Source organism: Diabrotica virgifera, chromosome 8 (genome assembly GCF_917563875.1).
Source record: "Diabrotica virgifera virgifera chromosome 8, PGI_DIABVI_V3a".
Lineage (NCBI taxonomy): Eukaryota > Metazoa > Arthropoda > Insecta > Coleoptera > Chrysomelidae > Diabrotica > Diabrotica virgifera.
This window is the reverse complement of record NC_065450.1, coordinates 714,862-732,457: the sequence shown is the minus strand read 5'-3', so window position 1 is coordinate 732,457 and position 17,596 is coordinate 714,862. Positions and strand designations below refer to the sequence as shown.

The 17,596-nt window shown below is 31.5% G+C and overlaps 1 protein-coding gene across 15 annotated transcripts in view; it reads left to right on the top strand.

The window, feature by feature from the left end:
- The window catches only part of LOC114337883 (prominin-1), a 940,102-nt gene that overhangs the window by 690,144 nt on the left and 232,362 nt on the right, over positions 1 to 17,596 (top strand). For 9 of the 15 annotated variants that reach the window (XM_050658562.1, XM_050658559.1, XM_050658568.1 and 6 more), the window contains exons 17-18: positions 16,596 to 16,643; positions 16,718 to 16,810. The exons of 1 other annotated variant lie outside the window; for it this stretch is intronic. In XM_050658562.1, the coding sequence (XP_050514519.1) occupies positions 16,596 to 16,643; positions 16,718 to 16,810 (141 nt within the window). The remainder of the gene's footprint in view (positions 1 to 16,595; positions 16,644 to 16,717; positions 16,811 to 17,596) is intronic. 5 more of the 15 variants (XM_050658567.1, XM_050658566.1, XM_050658572.1 and 2 more) reach the window with 1 other exon arrangement.

The following is a 17,596-nucleotide window of genomic DNA, read 5'->3' as shown; positions in this document are numbered from 1 at the left end:
CTCTTTCTATAATGTTGTCTTCAGTGGTTTCACCTCGTGTTTCACAACTCTTACTCGACTCTACTTGATTTTCTAAAAAACAAAATATTTTAAGTCTCTTTTTCTAAAAATGCTTGTGGACAGCTTGTGGATATATTATTAAGTTTTTAAAACCTAATTAAAAAAGGAATATTTTTAAATGTGAAAATCTCTTACTGCCTAATTCAAGATATAAATCATCCACTTGGAGCAGAGTCATATTGTTTAGGACAACATAATTGGTTAATCCTTGAAACACTATAAACAAAAATGAAAATACATTTCAATAGATATAATAATCTCGAAAAGTTCTCCTCATCCTCGCTAATTATTTCTTTTACTAACACAACTGTTTTAACTAACACAATAATTTAACCTTGTAAAGTTAGGCCGAATTTACTTCGTAATACTAAGGCGATTTGGCGGTTTCTATATATTTCTATGGTATATGGACGGCAACTGTAGCAGATACCGTCAAAACGCCATAGTATTTAACATTTACCGCCAAATGGCTTAGTATTTTAACTGAAAAGTGTAGATACCGCTAACAAAATTGTAATTTTATTTAAAATATAATGCTTTTACAACTCCAAAAACTTTATAAATATATACTAAATACCCTATTCTACCTAAAAATACAAAAATCTCATTTTCGATAAAAAATCAGTTACCGCCTTTGGGCTTAGCACGGCAGTAAAGTATCGGGCCTAAATGTAATACAGTTTTATAGCTCTTGAAATTACCTTTCAAATAGTTGGATGTGCCTGATATCATAAAAATTAACAGAGTGACTAAAAAAAAATTCATTTTTTTGTAAAAATTTTTGGAGTACAAATTTTGATGTTATCAACTTTTTCTGGAGCTCATTTGATAGGTATTTCTAAGTACTTTGACAAGTATTTAGTACCTAAGTGTTATAAAATGCATCTCTTTCCCGTTATTTAAGCTTGAATCCTTAGATTTGAATAGTCGCAGAAAAAGCTATACATTTAATTACCTATAACTTACTTTAAATTTATATTAAAAGGTTTTTCAAGTCAGCAATTTATTATATTTTTTATTAGCTTCAATTTTAGTGATGAAAACTTTTTTGTAAAAACTTACAGTTTTTAAGTTATTTATGAAAAAATGCTTTAAAACATGCATTTTCTTTCACAAAAATTAAAACATTTGATATTTAATAACTCAAAAAGTATTGATTTATTTTAATAACATTATATAGGGTGTCTCAAAAGTAGGGGAACGGTCGAATATTTCGCGAACTAAACATCGGATCGAAAAACTGAAAAATACGTGTTTACTCATTTTCAAAAATCTATCCAATGACACCAAACGCCAATCCCCACTACACCCCCTGGAGGTGGGGTGGGGGTAACTTTAAAATCTTAAATAGAAACCCCCAGTTTTTCTTGCAGATTTGGATTTGTTATGTAAAAGTAGGCAACTTTTATTCAAGACATTTTTTCGAACTGTGGATAAATGGCGCTATAATTGAGAAAACGATTTATCCTGATACCATAGGTAAAATTATAGAAACGGTCTAGTATCTCACGACATACACTTCCAAATGAGAAACCAAAAAACAGATTTTTAATCTTTTTCGAAAACCTATCGAATAACACCAAACATGACCCTCCAACCCACCCCCTGGAGGTAGGGTGGGGGGTAACTTTAAAATCTTAAATAGCAACCCCCACTTTTTATCGCAGATTCGGATTCGTCATAAAAATTAAGCAACATTAATTCGAAACATTTTTTCAAATTTCTGATAAATGGCGCTAATAAATCGTATTTTTCCAATTAAAGCGCCATCTATTAACAATTGTAAAAAATGTTTCAAATAAATGTTGCTTAATTTTTCATGACGGATCCGAATCGGTAATAAAAAGTGGGGGTTGCTATTTAACATTTTAAAGTTACCCTCCACCCCACCTCCAGGGGGTGGGTTGGAGGGTCACGTTTGGTGTTATTCGAAAGGTTTTCGAAAGATATTAAAAATCTGCTTTTTAGTTTCTCATTTGGAAGTGTATTTCGTGAGATATTGGACCGTTTCTATAATTTACCTATGGTATCAGGATAAATCGTTTTTCCCAATTATAGCGCCATCTATCCACAGTTCGAAAAAATATCTTGAATAAAAGTTGCTTACTTTTACGTAACGAATTAAAATCTGCAAGAAAAACTGGGGGTTTCTATTTGAGATTTTAAAGTTACCCCCCACCCCACCTTCAGGGGGTGTAGTGGGGGTTGTTGTTTGGTGTCATTGGATAGATTTTTGAAAATGATTGAACACGTTTTTTTCAGTTTTTCGATACGTTGTTTAGTTCGTGAAATATTCGACCGTTTCACTACTTTTGGGACACCTTGTATAACAAATTTTGCTTAGAATTTGTCCCTCTCTTGTTTTGTGGTGTTATTTTTAATAAAATAATTTTTACTCCCGAGAAGGGGTGACATATACCCCCGGCTAAGTTGTTATTGTTAATTTTCTTTCTTGGCGTATCCTCTACCCGCTCACCAATTTTCGTGAAAATGAATGGAGATTTACAGAAATCGAAGGTCATAGTTGATTTTTACCTTCAGTGACTGCACTATAGAAAGAAAATGGCAATTCAATAATTGAGATGCGTATATTTTGCGAGCTCATAAATTATTAAACGATATCTAGTCGCCAAATAATTAAATTAAATTATTTTAAGTACAACTTTCTCTTAAGCCGGGAATATGGGATGGTATCCTTGCGAAGGGGTTGTAGCTCATTAATCGAAAGGCGCGTGACTTAAGAGTTTTTTCTTAGAATATAAGCTATACGAATTAAACTACTATTAACTTTTTTGTAAAAACTTACAGTTTTTCAGTGATTTACGAAAAACCTCTTCAAATCATGCAATTTTTTCACGAATAATTAAAATTTTTGATGTTTGATAACTTAAAAAGTATTGAATTATTTTAATAACTTTATATAATAAATTTTGCTTATAATTTGTTCTTTTATAGATTTGTGCAGTTATTTTTTATAAAATAATTTCGGTAAAGGGTAAAGGCGCAAGGTGCTACCATGTCACCTTTGGTTTTTGAGGTATCCTCTAACCACTGACCAATTTTCGTGAAAATCGATGAAGGTTCACCGAAATTGAAGGTAATCGTTGATTTTTACCTTCAGTGACTGCACTATACAAAATAAATTGCAAGTTACTGATCTAAATGCGCGTAATTTGGGAGCTTATAAATTATTAAACGATGTGTAGTCGCCAAATAATTAATTTATTGTATTTTAAGTACAACTTTCTCTTAAGCCGGGAAAATAGGGTGGTTTTCTTGCGAAGGGGTTGTAGCTCAATAATCGAAATGCACGTGGTTTAATAGTTTATTCTTAGAGTATATAAGCTATAGGAATTATATCCGCAATACGATATATTTTAAGTTTTCTCAGCATTTTTCTCTTAAGTAAAATCCAATTAAAGGGTTGTTTGGGGGTGAATGGGATGAGCTCAAAAATCGAAGCTATATAATTTCCAGAGCTCATAAATAGCTCGTAATTGTGCCGCAAAAACCGATTCAATATTCCTATTTTTAAGTAGTGGGGGGGTTCACTCAGCCCCTCCACTAAAGTATTAAATTCCTGCTCAGTGGAACGAGCTCAAAAATTTTTAGTTTGCGGAAAATGAAAGCTCATAAATAGCTCATAAATCTGGCTTATTTGTTTGGGGGGGGGGGGGCAGCTCAACACCGGTGAGTTTTATACGGTTTTATACATTCTCGTGTTATTAAATAACTGAAATTGCCGTTCGTCTGTTCTGTTACACTGTTTAATTTATACTTTGATGAATTATTATTATCATACCAGTAAAATAATACAATATACAAGGTGTTTAATTAATAATTGTCCATATAGTAACTGGAGAATCCTTAGCACAAAATACGAAGGTTGAACCTAAAACACTTAAATAAAATGTGGTTCCTTACTGAATTACAGGGTGTTTTATCTAAAAATTTAATAATTATTTTTGCTCAGCATTTTAGAACTATCCGACGTATCCTTTTCATACTTGGCAGGAAGTATAGGTACTATAAAAACTACTAAATTATGTTAAACAAACGTTTCTGTCTATTACCAGAGGCGTACGACGGGGGAAAGTGAATGTTTGGTTGACCCTTTCCAAATTCTACGCCACTGGCGCAATTGCTATTTTAGTTCAATTTTTAGATTCTCTAATACTTTCCATGAAAATAATATACTCTTCATTCGTAACGATAAAGTCATTAGTTTTCGAGATCTTTGAAGTTAAAAATGAAAAGACACGATTATTTTGATTAATGTATTGTGTCCCTTCATTTTTAATTTCAAATATCTCGAAAACTAATCATTTTATCGTTACGAATGAGAAGTACATTATTTACAAAAAAAGTATTGAAAAATCCAAAAAAACACTAAAATAGCAATTTCGTCAGTGGCGTAGAATTTGGGAAGGGTCAACCAGCCACTATCCCCTGTCGTACGCCTCTGGTAGTAGCTATAAACGTATATTTATCTTAATTTAGTAGGGTGTAGAGTACCTACACTTTCTGGAAAGTATTATAAGGATACGCCAAATAGTTTTAGAGTACTGGGTACAAATAATTTTTAAATTTTAATCATATATCAAAATAACTGTGCCGTTTCATATTTAACTTCAAATATCTAGAAAACTAATGACTTTATCGTTACCAATGTTGAGTATATTATTTACGTAGAAAGTATTGGAGAATCTAAAAATGGCACTAAAATAGTAATTCCACCAGTGGCGTAGAATTTGAGAAGGGTCAACCATTTACTATCCCCTGTCGTACGCCTCTGGTGGTAGCTAGAAACGTTTGTTTATCATAATTTAGTAGGGTGTATAGTAGTCACAGTTTCTGCCAAGTATGAAAAGGATAAGTTGAATAGTTTTAAAATGCTGAGCAAAAATAATTTTTAAATTTTTAGATAAAACACCCTGTAACTCAGTAAGGAACCACATTTTATTTAAGTGTTTTGGGTTAAATCTTCGTATTTTGTGCTAAGGTTTCTCCAGTTACTATAGAGACAATTATTAATGAAACACCCTGTATTATGTAGGTACTGTACTAAAAAAAATAGATTTTTCACTGCAAAAATTTAAGAGATTTCTTGACATGCAGAAAACTTTAAATAAACCGCGTCAAATAAAAGATGGTTTTTAACAAATAATAAAAAAACTAAAGTTTCAAAAAAGTATTAAAATTACGAAAACAAAATTAGTAGATAGATTTAGATGGATCCTTTTCAGCCTATGATCAGTATAAACCCCAAGGTATTTTGTTTTTTTGGCAAATGAAATCTCTTTTCCTCCCAGCACCGGTAGTTTTAAGCCTTCTAGTGCTGTCCTTTGGGTGCAGTTCGCGATTTGTTTTCTGAGCATTGAATGTCACCTATTTACACCGGTCGTCAACTATATTTGGGGCTGCTTACATTTTCCCAGACACCAGCTGGGCAAACCTGCCCCTGATGACGAATGATATATCGTCAGTGTATCTTAGACAAAAAAGTCTTCTGTGGAGAGATTTTTGAGATCATCTACCAAGGTTGCTCAAAGTAGAGGTGACAGAACTTCTCCTTGTGGACAGCCTCCACCTACTCTTACTTTGATGGTTGCTTTAACTAGAGTTAATATTACTATCCTAATCTCCAGGTATAACCTTATCTATCTGCATATTACCGCAGGGATTGTTTATCGACTATCTATGTAGTCTAGATCCGCTAAGTTTAGTTTCAACAGGGCCACCACGAGAAGGGTGCAATCAAAGATTACACACCCCCATTCAATGTTGGGAGTACCCAGCGGTCTTGATATGGTTTAAGGAGATGCAAAGTTCTAAGATTCTTCAAGCAAAACTCATCCCCTAAGATTAGTTCTTTTCCCGCTCAGCTTTACGCTGACTAGAAAAAGAGCACATCCCTCGATCCCAAAAAAATACAAAACAAAAAAAAACAACAAAAAAACAAAACAAAAACAAAAAAAACAATATTACATTTTATTAATTTTACTTAACGATTTTTGCAATTTTTTTTTTGTATTTTAGACTTTTCTTTCAACTTTTATTTCAAAACTCGCATTCAAAAATACATCCGACATCTAAAAAATAGTTTTTTCACATTACCAAATAATTTAGCATGAACTGATCTTTCCAATAAAGATTTTTGATAATTTTTGATGCCAACTTTAATAGTGTCTCCATTGAATTGGCAAAAAATATTTTCTAGTTCACGACAGTTCGTAAGTAATATTTCTGAACGCTTCACCAAACCCCCTTCTGAGAGATAATTTACCCACGAGGAAGAAGTGTTACTATTTGTAGAACTGCCCAAACTCTCTTCATTAGTCTTCATGTTGTAGCTTGAAAGCTATGAAACCAACTAAATTTTCTAGTCCATCATGATACAACTCTTCCATTTCAAAATCTGTTTGATGGTTTTGAATAGTTTGGAAGAGTGGTTCTGTTATCATCAATGAATCTACTACGTCATTGTTGTAACAATCAGGATTCAAAGAGCTTCCTGCTTTCATGTTTTGAAGTGACATGTTTGTTGTTTGTGGTAGGTTACTTACATAAGCTGAGAGTGAAATAACTTCATCGTGCCGACCCATAATAAAATTAAGAAGACGGTATTTAAATTGCAAAGGAGACGGATGATCATGTAAACCTCCAATCGCACGTATTACTGAGAATAGTCCTTCTAAGCAATCTTGATTTAAATTATATGTTGTTAAATAATTGATGTTAAAACCCTTTTTAAATCTAGAAAGAGTAGTCGCAAAGATTTAATACTAACAATAATACAATGCTGAAAGGGCAGTAATGACTATTTCTAATTACATTTAAGAATTTTATCCCGAAAATATAGCTTTATGCTTTCCGAAAACTTTCGCAAACTGCATAAAAATAACAAACCCCAGTTAAAAATCGAACATTTGGCCTGGTGTTTTTCGGTCAGTGACGTAGGCATGGAAGAAAGAGAGACAGGCTTATTCATGCGCGTGGCTTTATCTCTGGTTGTCGTACTATCATGCTTTTGACACACCTTATACGGTATGCGGCAAAATAAACAGTACCTACTGAAATGCGTATGCGTCAAATTTCTTGGTGCCATGCGCCCAAAATTGCTGAGTGGTTTCGTAACATCGCTATAACATGTGAATATTCTGGTAATATTAAATGCTTCAGGATAATTCTCAGAGTGTTGCAAACAAAATTTCTAACGAGAGTACTATTTTCGGTCATACGGAAAAGGTCGCGAAAACGATTCAAGCTTAAAATCAGTTGCAGATGCATTTGGGCTTAATATGCAGACAATACGATTTCTTGGATTGGAACGCTCCGACGTAATCGTCGAGCACCCCGTTCAAAGTGATCGTGTTACCATTTCGTGTGCTGTATCCCCACTTGGCATATTAGATCCCTATTTCATTTAGAGTTTCACGATATTCGATAAAAATATCGATATTGTATTAATATCGTATTGAAAATCAATACGATACCGATACAATACACACCTTAGCAATATTAATGTCGATACGATACTCATATCAATACATTACTCTTGTATTGTCGATACGCTTGCCTCGATATTATTGAAAATATCGATATCGAGAAAAAATATAAAACGCCACAGTTGTTTAATTATATTTCGTGGAATAGGCATTTAGATAAGTGATCTGCAACCCAAGCATCAGCTGTTAAGCGGGCTCCACACTCTCGGAGAAGTTACTTCGCCAAAGTTGACCGACGCGAAGTCCGAAGTACCTCTATACACACTCGTTCTACTTCGCGAGGAAGTGCGATACCGACAAAGAGCGGTGCGATACCGATAAAGATCCCTTTGATTCGGACGGGCCAGACCGACAGAGAATGGAAGTAGAACGAAATGAGGCAAAGTTGCACAAGGTGGCCGTTTACACTCTCGTACTTGTTGAACCTCAATCGACTTCGGCGAGAGTGTGGAGCTCACATTATAATATTTTACGACTTGAGTGCTTGAAATTGAAGCTCTTGAGAGTGACTAAATGACTGTTATGATTACACTGTTTATATCATGTGGCAGTTGTGGCAATATTATGGAAGTAAATGATTATGACGCAAAAATAATTTTCAACAAAAATAATGAATTGCGATTTATTCCGAATCTCCGGGATTTCCCTATCTTTTCAAAAGTAGTTTTTAAACAATAGATACAGAATTAGTAAGTATTAGTCGTTTCAAAGAAGCATTCAGCCATATTTAATTTTTATATGCATCTGTATCTTATAAGAAATATTTGTAATATTTTTAGAATAATGCCCATTTGCCAAGTATGCAAAAGTGGACATAAAGAGCCTACACAGCTTAGATGTATAATTATTCTTTTTATGTCGATATGTTATCGATTATTGTATCGATCTCTTATCGAAATCAATATCAATACGATATTTTTATAAGAAAGTATTGCCGATATCGATACTCGATACGATACTTCATTGGCATAACCAATACAATACTCAATACTTAAAAAGTATCGATATTGTATCGCATCGTGAAGCTCTAATTTCAGTGAAGTAAACTATGGAACGCCGTTAACTGTTACAAAGGAGTGCTACCACTCAATCGACAATGGCTTCAGCAGGAAGGAGCAACCTTCCACACGACCAGTATTTCCGAATGCTGCGCGATTATTTTGGGGTTCGCCTTATTTCGCGTAGCAGTGATTATTCATACCCATCACACTCACCAGAACTAACGCCTGATACGTACATATGGGGAATGCTGAAGCAGGCTATTTTTCGTACCGATCCCCGTCTGATATTCAACACAACGCAACGTGCTGTTCAACAGCCTCAGTTCATAGCCCCGATTGACAACCTTCGTGAACGCCACGAAAAGGCTTGAAACTGAACGGAGAGCATCTTGAATATCTGTTTTATCGGGAACGTCGTAGCCGTGAATAACGCTTGCAAGGCTATATCATGTATACTAATTATACATGGTGTTTGGTAACGAATAGGCCATAGCCTAGCCTTAGATTCCTAAGCATAAAATAGGTCTATTTAAGCTAACTTACTTTAGTACGAAAGTTGATAATACCCGAAATGCAGGGTGTCCAAATTAAACTTTTATTTTATTTATTCTTGAATATTTCCTGACAGACATGGGACAACCACACGAAATTTGGTAAGCAGGGAGTTATTTGGGACGAGACATCTAAAGTCGCCACCAAAAATGATGTATTACCCAGAGGGCGCCACATACGTCTTTCAGCGCTCATTAAATACGTTAATTTTTTTTTATCCTCCACTCTCCATACTTTTTGAATCAAAACTTTTATTATCATAATATTTTTATTAAAACAAGTATACCACATTCATAAACGCACTTTTCAATAAACGCATTTTAAATCTACGATGTAACATAATTTTTTGTATAATATTATTGTAGTTACACCTGAAAAATAAACTTGGAACCGTTATATGCAAGTTCTCATATTTATGTCATTGTATTGCAAATTCCATTTTAAGAAATTTGCGATACATTTTTGAAAATTATTGTAGTTTAAGTTTATTTATCGGGTGTAACTACAATGATAATATATGCAAAAAATTCGGTATATCTCGAAAACGGTTGAGTTTAGCGAGATGAATATGGTATTCCTTTTTTAAGTAAAAATAATAATAAAATATATAATATAATATAATATATTATAATGTAATATAATATAATATAATATAATATAATATAATATAATATAATATAATATAATATAATATAATATAATATAATATAATATAATATAATATAATATAATATAATATAATATAATATAATATAATATAATATAATATAATATAATATAATATAATATAATATAATATAATATATTATAATATAATATAATATAAAATTAACATGAAGTAAAACTCCCTAGTGTAGTTGGTATATTTAATAAAAATTCTAAAAAATTTTTAAAAATCCAAACGGATTACGTTCAAAACGTTTTCGGACTTATCAGTCCATCATCAAATCATCAGTAAACCTAAAAGTAAGTAATCTCACTTAGTAAAATTGAAAAGGGTGAAATTTTGAATGTTAAAAATTGAAAAGTGTGGTTACGATTACTTACTCTCTGTCCTTGCTAAATAGCCAAAATGCCAAACACTGGTCAAGATGTATGTTCTAACTACATGGTGAAATCTGTTAAACAATTTGGCTTACATTGGATGCCAACGGATTAGTACTAGATACATGATGCTCTACTCCATTAAGTAAGAGATTTTTTATTATTAGGTCTACATTGAACTACGTTTAGTCTGTCAATGATTTAGAAGGAAGTTGAAATACTTCAAATGTCAGTAACATTGACATCCAGGAAAGGGAATTTTTAAGGTATTAACCAAGGTCAAGATCCAATGTGGTTACGGAAATTTAAGTTTAAGACTGTGTTGGAATTTTAATTTTTAATATTAGAATTTAAATTTACTATTTTAATAAAAATATTACAACCATTACTATAAACTTGACTATAAAATTAAATTTGATCGAAATTATTGTCATAATATGGTAATGAAAACAAAATGTAAGATAGAATTATTGGTTAATGAAAGTTAATAATTTTTTGGGCCTAAAATAGCCTTGGGGTGAAAGTTAAAATGTTGAAGTGATACAAAAGTTGTTTAGTGTGTATAGAAATATAAATTTGTTAACTGTAATGTTGGTTGTATAAATCTAGTAAGATATTGATTCTGTATGAAATTAACTATTTAAAATTGGTGAGAATTGAGGTAACTGATATAAGATTGTTAGGTGAAAAATATAAATAATTGACGGAGTGTGAAAATGTGTTAGTTATAGTCAAAAATATAGGAGATATTATAACATTATGCATAGAAAAGAAAATGAAATTATTTGATTGTAAAATTAAAACGAAGTTGATAAAATGTGTAAATGAACAAAAGATTCAAAAGAAGTGCGTCAGCCGGATGCACAAGACACAAACTGTATTTGTAAAATAATTAAAAGTTAAAAATAGTAAAATAAGAATAAAGTTGTAAAGTTAGAGATTAGAGTGGCTAGAAAGTTAAATGCATTAAAATTTTCTTTTTGAATATTTAAGAAAAAAATTTTTTTTTAAAAGAAAAATAACAAGAAAAAGAAATATAAAATTAAAAGGAAAAAGGACCTGTATGAAAAAGAAGAATTAAATGAATAGCGTAGTAAAACATTTTGGAAAAGACCAACGAACGAAGTAAAGACCCAAGAGGCGAATAGATAAATAGATAAGGTCAATGATTTATGAAGGGAAAAGTAGGGTGAGAAAATGGCAAAGGGTGAATTAGTTGTGTTGGTGTTACTGGGGGTTGTAGAGTAAATGATTAGTATGAAAGGAGATTTTGGAAATAGGAGGAAGTGAAGTATGAAAAAAGAATGAAAAAGAAGGTTAAGTTAAAGGTTTTATGGGTGAGGTCAGGAAAGTTGCTAAGTGTGAAAGAAAAATTGAAAAAAACAAGGAATTTAGGAAAAAAGTTGACGGTGAATGGGAGTAAAATTGCGATTAAAGGAGGTTTGTCTATTCACACAATTGGGACTGGACCTCAAGTCTCGGATAATCTCCAAATCCTCATACAAGTCCAATCGGAGTGTGTTTTTCTGCTGTATATTGTGCACCAACTGGACACCCTCAGGAATCTTAAGTTCATGTCTATTGACTTTAAGGTTATGTGAGAAAGAGAAAGTAGTATCTCTCTTACTATGTTCTAGGGATCTGGTGGCAAGAGATCTACAAGTTCTACCGATGTAGGTAGCATGACAATCTGAGCAAGAGAGTTTATATACACCACTACGGTTCATGTAGTTGATTGGATCCTTAGTATTGGTCAAACTCTTGTTAAGGGTGTTATTAACTTTAAAAGAAATTTTTATATTATCACAGGAGTTGGTAATAATGTATTTAACTCTTTCAGATAGATTAGGGTTATGGAAAGGCAATGAAGCATAAATCGGAGTTGTTGTAGATGAAGAAGAAGAAAAAGCTGACTGTTGAAGTAATCTGAGCTCTCTTTTATGTTGGAGTTTATTGATGATATCAGGGTCATAACCATTGTTTATAGCAATCTGTTTAATGATGTTTAATTCTTTGTTAAATTCTGTAGATGAAAGAGGAATAGAATTTAATCTGTGGATAAAACTACGGAATGAAGAAAGTTTGTGGGAAAGAGGATGATTAGATGATGAATGAATTACCTGATCTGTTTGAGTGGGTTTACGGTAGATCCCAAAGTTGAAATGGTCATCTAGTCTGGTGATAGAAAGGTCTAAGAAATTAATGGAGTTAGAAGTTTATAGTTCCATGGTGAAAGTGATTTTTGGATGAATTTGATTTATTTTATGAAGTAAATTCTGTGCTGAGTTGGAATCGCCTGAGATAAGAAGTAAACAATCGTCTACATAACGGAACCAGTGTAAAATCTCAGTATTTTTTATGATATAGTTGGATTCTAAATGATCCATAAAAACATCAGCTAGGAACGGGGATAAGCAACTACCCATTGCTAGACCATCAGGTTGTTGGTAAAAGTTGTTATTGAAAACAAAGTAATCTTGAGATAGACAAATTTTGAGAATGTTTATGATAGACGAAGTGGTATTAGGGGTGATAGAGTTATTTAAAGGGCTGACGCACTTCTTTTGAATCTTTTGTTCATTTACACATTTTATCAACTTCGTTTTAATTTTACAATCAAATAATTTCATTTTCTTTTCTATGCATAATGTTATATTTCCTATATTTTTGACTATAACTAACACATTTTCACATTCCGTCAATTATTTATATTTTTCACCTAACAATCTTATATCAGTTACCTCAATTCTCACCAATTTTAAATAGTTAATTTCATACAGAATCAATATCTTACTAGACTTATACAACCAACATTACAGTTAACAAATTTATATTTCTATACACACTAAACAACTTTTGTATCACTTCAACATTTTAACTTTCACCCCCAAGGCTATTTTAGGCCCAAAATTTATTAACTTTCATTAACCAATAATTCTATCATACATTTTGTTTTCATTACCATATTATGACAATAATTTCGATCAAATTTAATTTTATAGTCAAGTTTATAGTAATAGTTGTAATATTTTTATTAAAATAGTAAATTTAAATTCTAATATTAAAAATTAAAATTCCAACACTCTTAAACTTAAATTTCCGTAACCACATTGGATCTTGACCTTGGTTAATACCTTAAAAATTCCCTTTCCTGGATGTCAATGTTACTGACATTTGAAGTATTTCAACTTCCTTCTAAATCATTGACAGACTAAACGTAGTTCAATGTAGACCTAATAATAAAAAATCTCTTAATTAATGGAGTAGAGCATCATGTACCTAGTACTAATCCGTTGGCATCCAATGTAAGCCAAATTGTTTAACAGATTTCACCATGTAGTTAGAACATACATCTTGACCAGTGTTTGGCATTGTGGCTATTTAGCAAGGACAGAGAGTAAGTAATCGTAACCACACTTTTCAATTTTTAACATTCAAAATTTTACCCTTTTCAATTTTACTAAGTGAGATTACTTACTTTTAGGTTCACTGATGATGGACTGATAAGTCCGAAAACGTTTTGAACGTAATCCGTTTGGATTTTTAAAATTTTTTTGAATTTTTATTAAATATACCAACTACACTAGGGAGTTTTACTTCATGTTAATTTTATTTAACTAGATGGTATACAGCCAACCTTCGGGTATTATCCCATTTTATTTTTATAATATAATATAATATAATATAATATAATATAATATAATATAATATAATGTAATATAACATAATATATTATAATATAATAGAATAAAATATATAAAAATAATAATATAATATATTATGTTATATTACATTATATTATATTATATTATATTATATTATATTATATTATATTATATTATATTATATAATATATTATAATATAATAGAATAATATAATTAAAAATAATAATATAATATACAGTATGGTGCAAATGAAAGGAATAAATTCGTTATTTTGAAAATCGACGACTTTAAGGGAAAATCCCAAAACAGGTCGATTTTTATTTTTAAATTATGATATTCTGGCATATACCGGGTGGTGAATTGAAAAACGGGCCATAGTAAACTCAATGTAAAATTCTATACTGTTGAATTCCTGCTTCCCTATTTATTTTACATCAAAAGTCATAAAAAACTATTTGTAGAGGATTGAAATCTGTCTTTAAAACAACTGATAAAATTGTTCTACGAACAATAATTATTCAAAATTTTGTAAAAATATATTACAATTTTCAGAGTAATACGCCAAAGTTAGGCCACACAAAGTGCAATGATGTGTATAATGTTGCATTTGGTGACAATGGAGTTATTATATTAACAATTTGAACTGTCAATTTTTTATTTCATTTAAGCAGAACGTATTAAAAATAAAGATATTTTCTTCAGTCAATAGTGTGCACACTGTCAGTTAAATATGTAGTAACGTGTGGCCTAACATGCCCACACATACCTACTGCGGTAAATACATTATATTTTTCAATATTTTGGAATGTGTTTAAATCGTAGAACAATTGTAACTTTTGCTTTTAATACATATTTCAATCCTCTACAAATAAGTTCTGATGACTTTTGATGTAAAACAATTAGGGCAGCAGGAATTCAACAGTTAAAATTTTACATTGAGTTTCCTATGGCCCGTTTTACGATTCACACCCTGTATGTTTTACAAGTGACGCCATTCAGCTAAGCGTGATGACATAATCGATGATTTTTTTTTAAATAAGAATAGGGGTCGTGTTCTAACTCATTTGAAAGGTTGTTCAATTCTCTATTCAATAATATAAACATTTACATAATTATACAAAAAAAAATTATACAAAAAAAATTTTAATTAAATTATTTGACAAAAAAAGAAGAATGTATGTAATTTATTTAATTCAAAATTCATTCATTTTATGGCTGTCAGAAATCAGACAAAAATGTTTTTATCACAAATAAACATTGATTTTCGTTTAAATTAAATGTTCAAACTTCAAAGAAGTAGTGGCTGGCAGAAGCTGGCTTGAACATTGAATTTATTTGAAAAGCAATGTTTATTTCTGAAATATTTGTTTATTTCAAATTATCTAGCACACGACCCATGTTCCTATTTTAAAACGTCATCGATTACGTCATCACGCCCAGATGAATGACGTCCCTAGTATGACATATATGCCAAAATATCATAATTTAAAAATGAAAATCGAACTGTTTCGGGATTTTTCCTTAAAGTCACCGGTTTACGAAATAACGAATTTATTCCTTTCATTTGCACCATACTGTATAATACAATATAAGCATACTTTCTAAATATAGTTTGAAAAAATTAAATAGAAAAAAAATATATAAAAAAAACATAATAAAATAATAACAAAAAAAATAAATAAATAAAAAAAAACATTAACAAAAAAAGAAAAATAAAAAAAAGTAAAAAAAGTAAAAAACTATTGAAAATCGTTGTTCATTTTTGATAAAAAAAGTGTTTACCCCAAATTAAAACATATATTAAAAAAACAGTAAAATATTTAAAAAACAAAATAAAAAACGCAACACCATGTACCTATGTATATATAAAAATAATATTGTAGTATGTACTTATGTTTTGAAATAAGAAATTTATGACTTTGAATTTGCAATCAATCAAAAACTTTCGTACTGAAGTAAGTTAGCTAAATCGACCTACTTTAACTATAGGAATTGAAGGTTAAGCTATGACCCATTCGTTAGAAAATACCGTGTATAAATAATAATAAACTTTTCAATATTCATTTTTTTTTCTTCATCTTCATCATGGCAATTTGTACTTTGCACACTGCTGCTCTAAAAAGACTTGTGGTTGTTGTGTTGAACCATGTGCGTAGATTCTTCAGCCAGGAAATCCTTCGCCTTCCTGGTCCACGTTTTCCCTCCACTTTTCCTTGCAAGATTAGTTGCAGTAGTTCATATCTTTCGCTGTTTCTCATGATGTGACGGAGGTATTCAATTTTGGCTGCTTTTATTGTGGTTAACAGTTTTTTTCTTTTTGCATTCTCAGCAAAACACCCTCATTAGTAACGTGGTCGGTATAAGATACCTTCAGGATTCGACGATAAAGCCACATCTCAAAAGCCTCAATTTTCTTGCAGGTGGCGTCTATGAAAGTCCACGACTCAACTCCGTACAACAGTATAGGAAAGATATAACATCGCCGTAACCTGACTTTTATGAGTAATGATAGTCATGACATTTGAATAGCTTGGTCATTTTTTGAAATGCAGGTCTTGCTTTCTCTATCTTACATTTAATTTCCAATATTCATTTCGCTACTGTTAATTTTGCTGCAGACTATTTTCTAAGAAATATTGATCAGTTTTTATTGTATCATAATATGTATTATTCAGACATAGAGGGTTAAATAAACCAGTTGTTTCCATTCTGACAATTACCTTAAAAGAACAATTAAAAATTGATATTACGAATTCTTTTGCAGTAACGGTCTACTTGATGAAGAGAGCGCCTGGGCTTCTCCGGCTTCGGGGTAAGTGAAAATCCAGTTAGAAAATCAGTTTTCCGGAAAGTTGTGTCACATATAACTGTGTAATGTACTTTCAGAACTCCGCCCGAAATACAATTAGTCGAAACTTCGCCACCTGCGTTCAGGGAAAGGCCTACGATTTCGACATGGACTAGCCCTTCTCCGCCTAGGTCAGTGCTTTATTTAAACGTTTCACTTTGATTTAATTAAAAATTGCATGCAATTAAATCTTGTTTAAATTGTAGCTTATTGCAAACTCATTGAGACAATTTAGACAATGCTGTACAATGATATTTTTGAAAAAAAGTTGAATGAAGGTTATGTATAAATTCAACTCAAAAAGAAGATTATAAGAAAGACTTAAAAAATTGTTATTAACGATATATATGAAACGGTACCAATATTTTTTTACCACAATAGTATATTATTATGCAACGAGCATTTAATGATGGTCATTATGAAGCGAGTTTCTTAAACAGTACGAGCTGCATAATAATAATTAAATGCAAGTTGTATACACTATTTTTTCTATGATCATTCCCAACAAACTATCTATTCAAATTTATTAATTTTGTAACGCAAACGAATTAAGTATTTTGTCAGTTTGTTTCTTCTTCTTTATGTGCCGTCTTCTACCGAAGGCTGGCGACTATCAAACGATAGGTTTCTCTGTTTTGTGCCGCATGTATTATGTTCGCAGCTTCTGGTATTTGAAACCATTCTCTCAAGTTTCTCAGCCAGGATTTCTTCTTTCTGCCCAAACCTCTTCTACCTTCAATCTTGCCTTCGACGATAAGCTGTAGCAGACGGTACTTATCATTACGGAACACATGGCCCAGGTATGACGCTTTCCTCCTTTTAACAGTTGTTAACAATTCCAACTCTTTACCCATTCGTCTCAATACCTCTGTGTTGGTCACTCTGTCTGTCCAAGGAATTCTCAGTATGCGTCGATA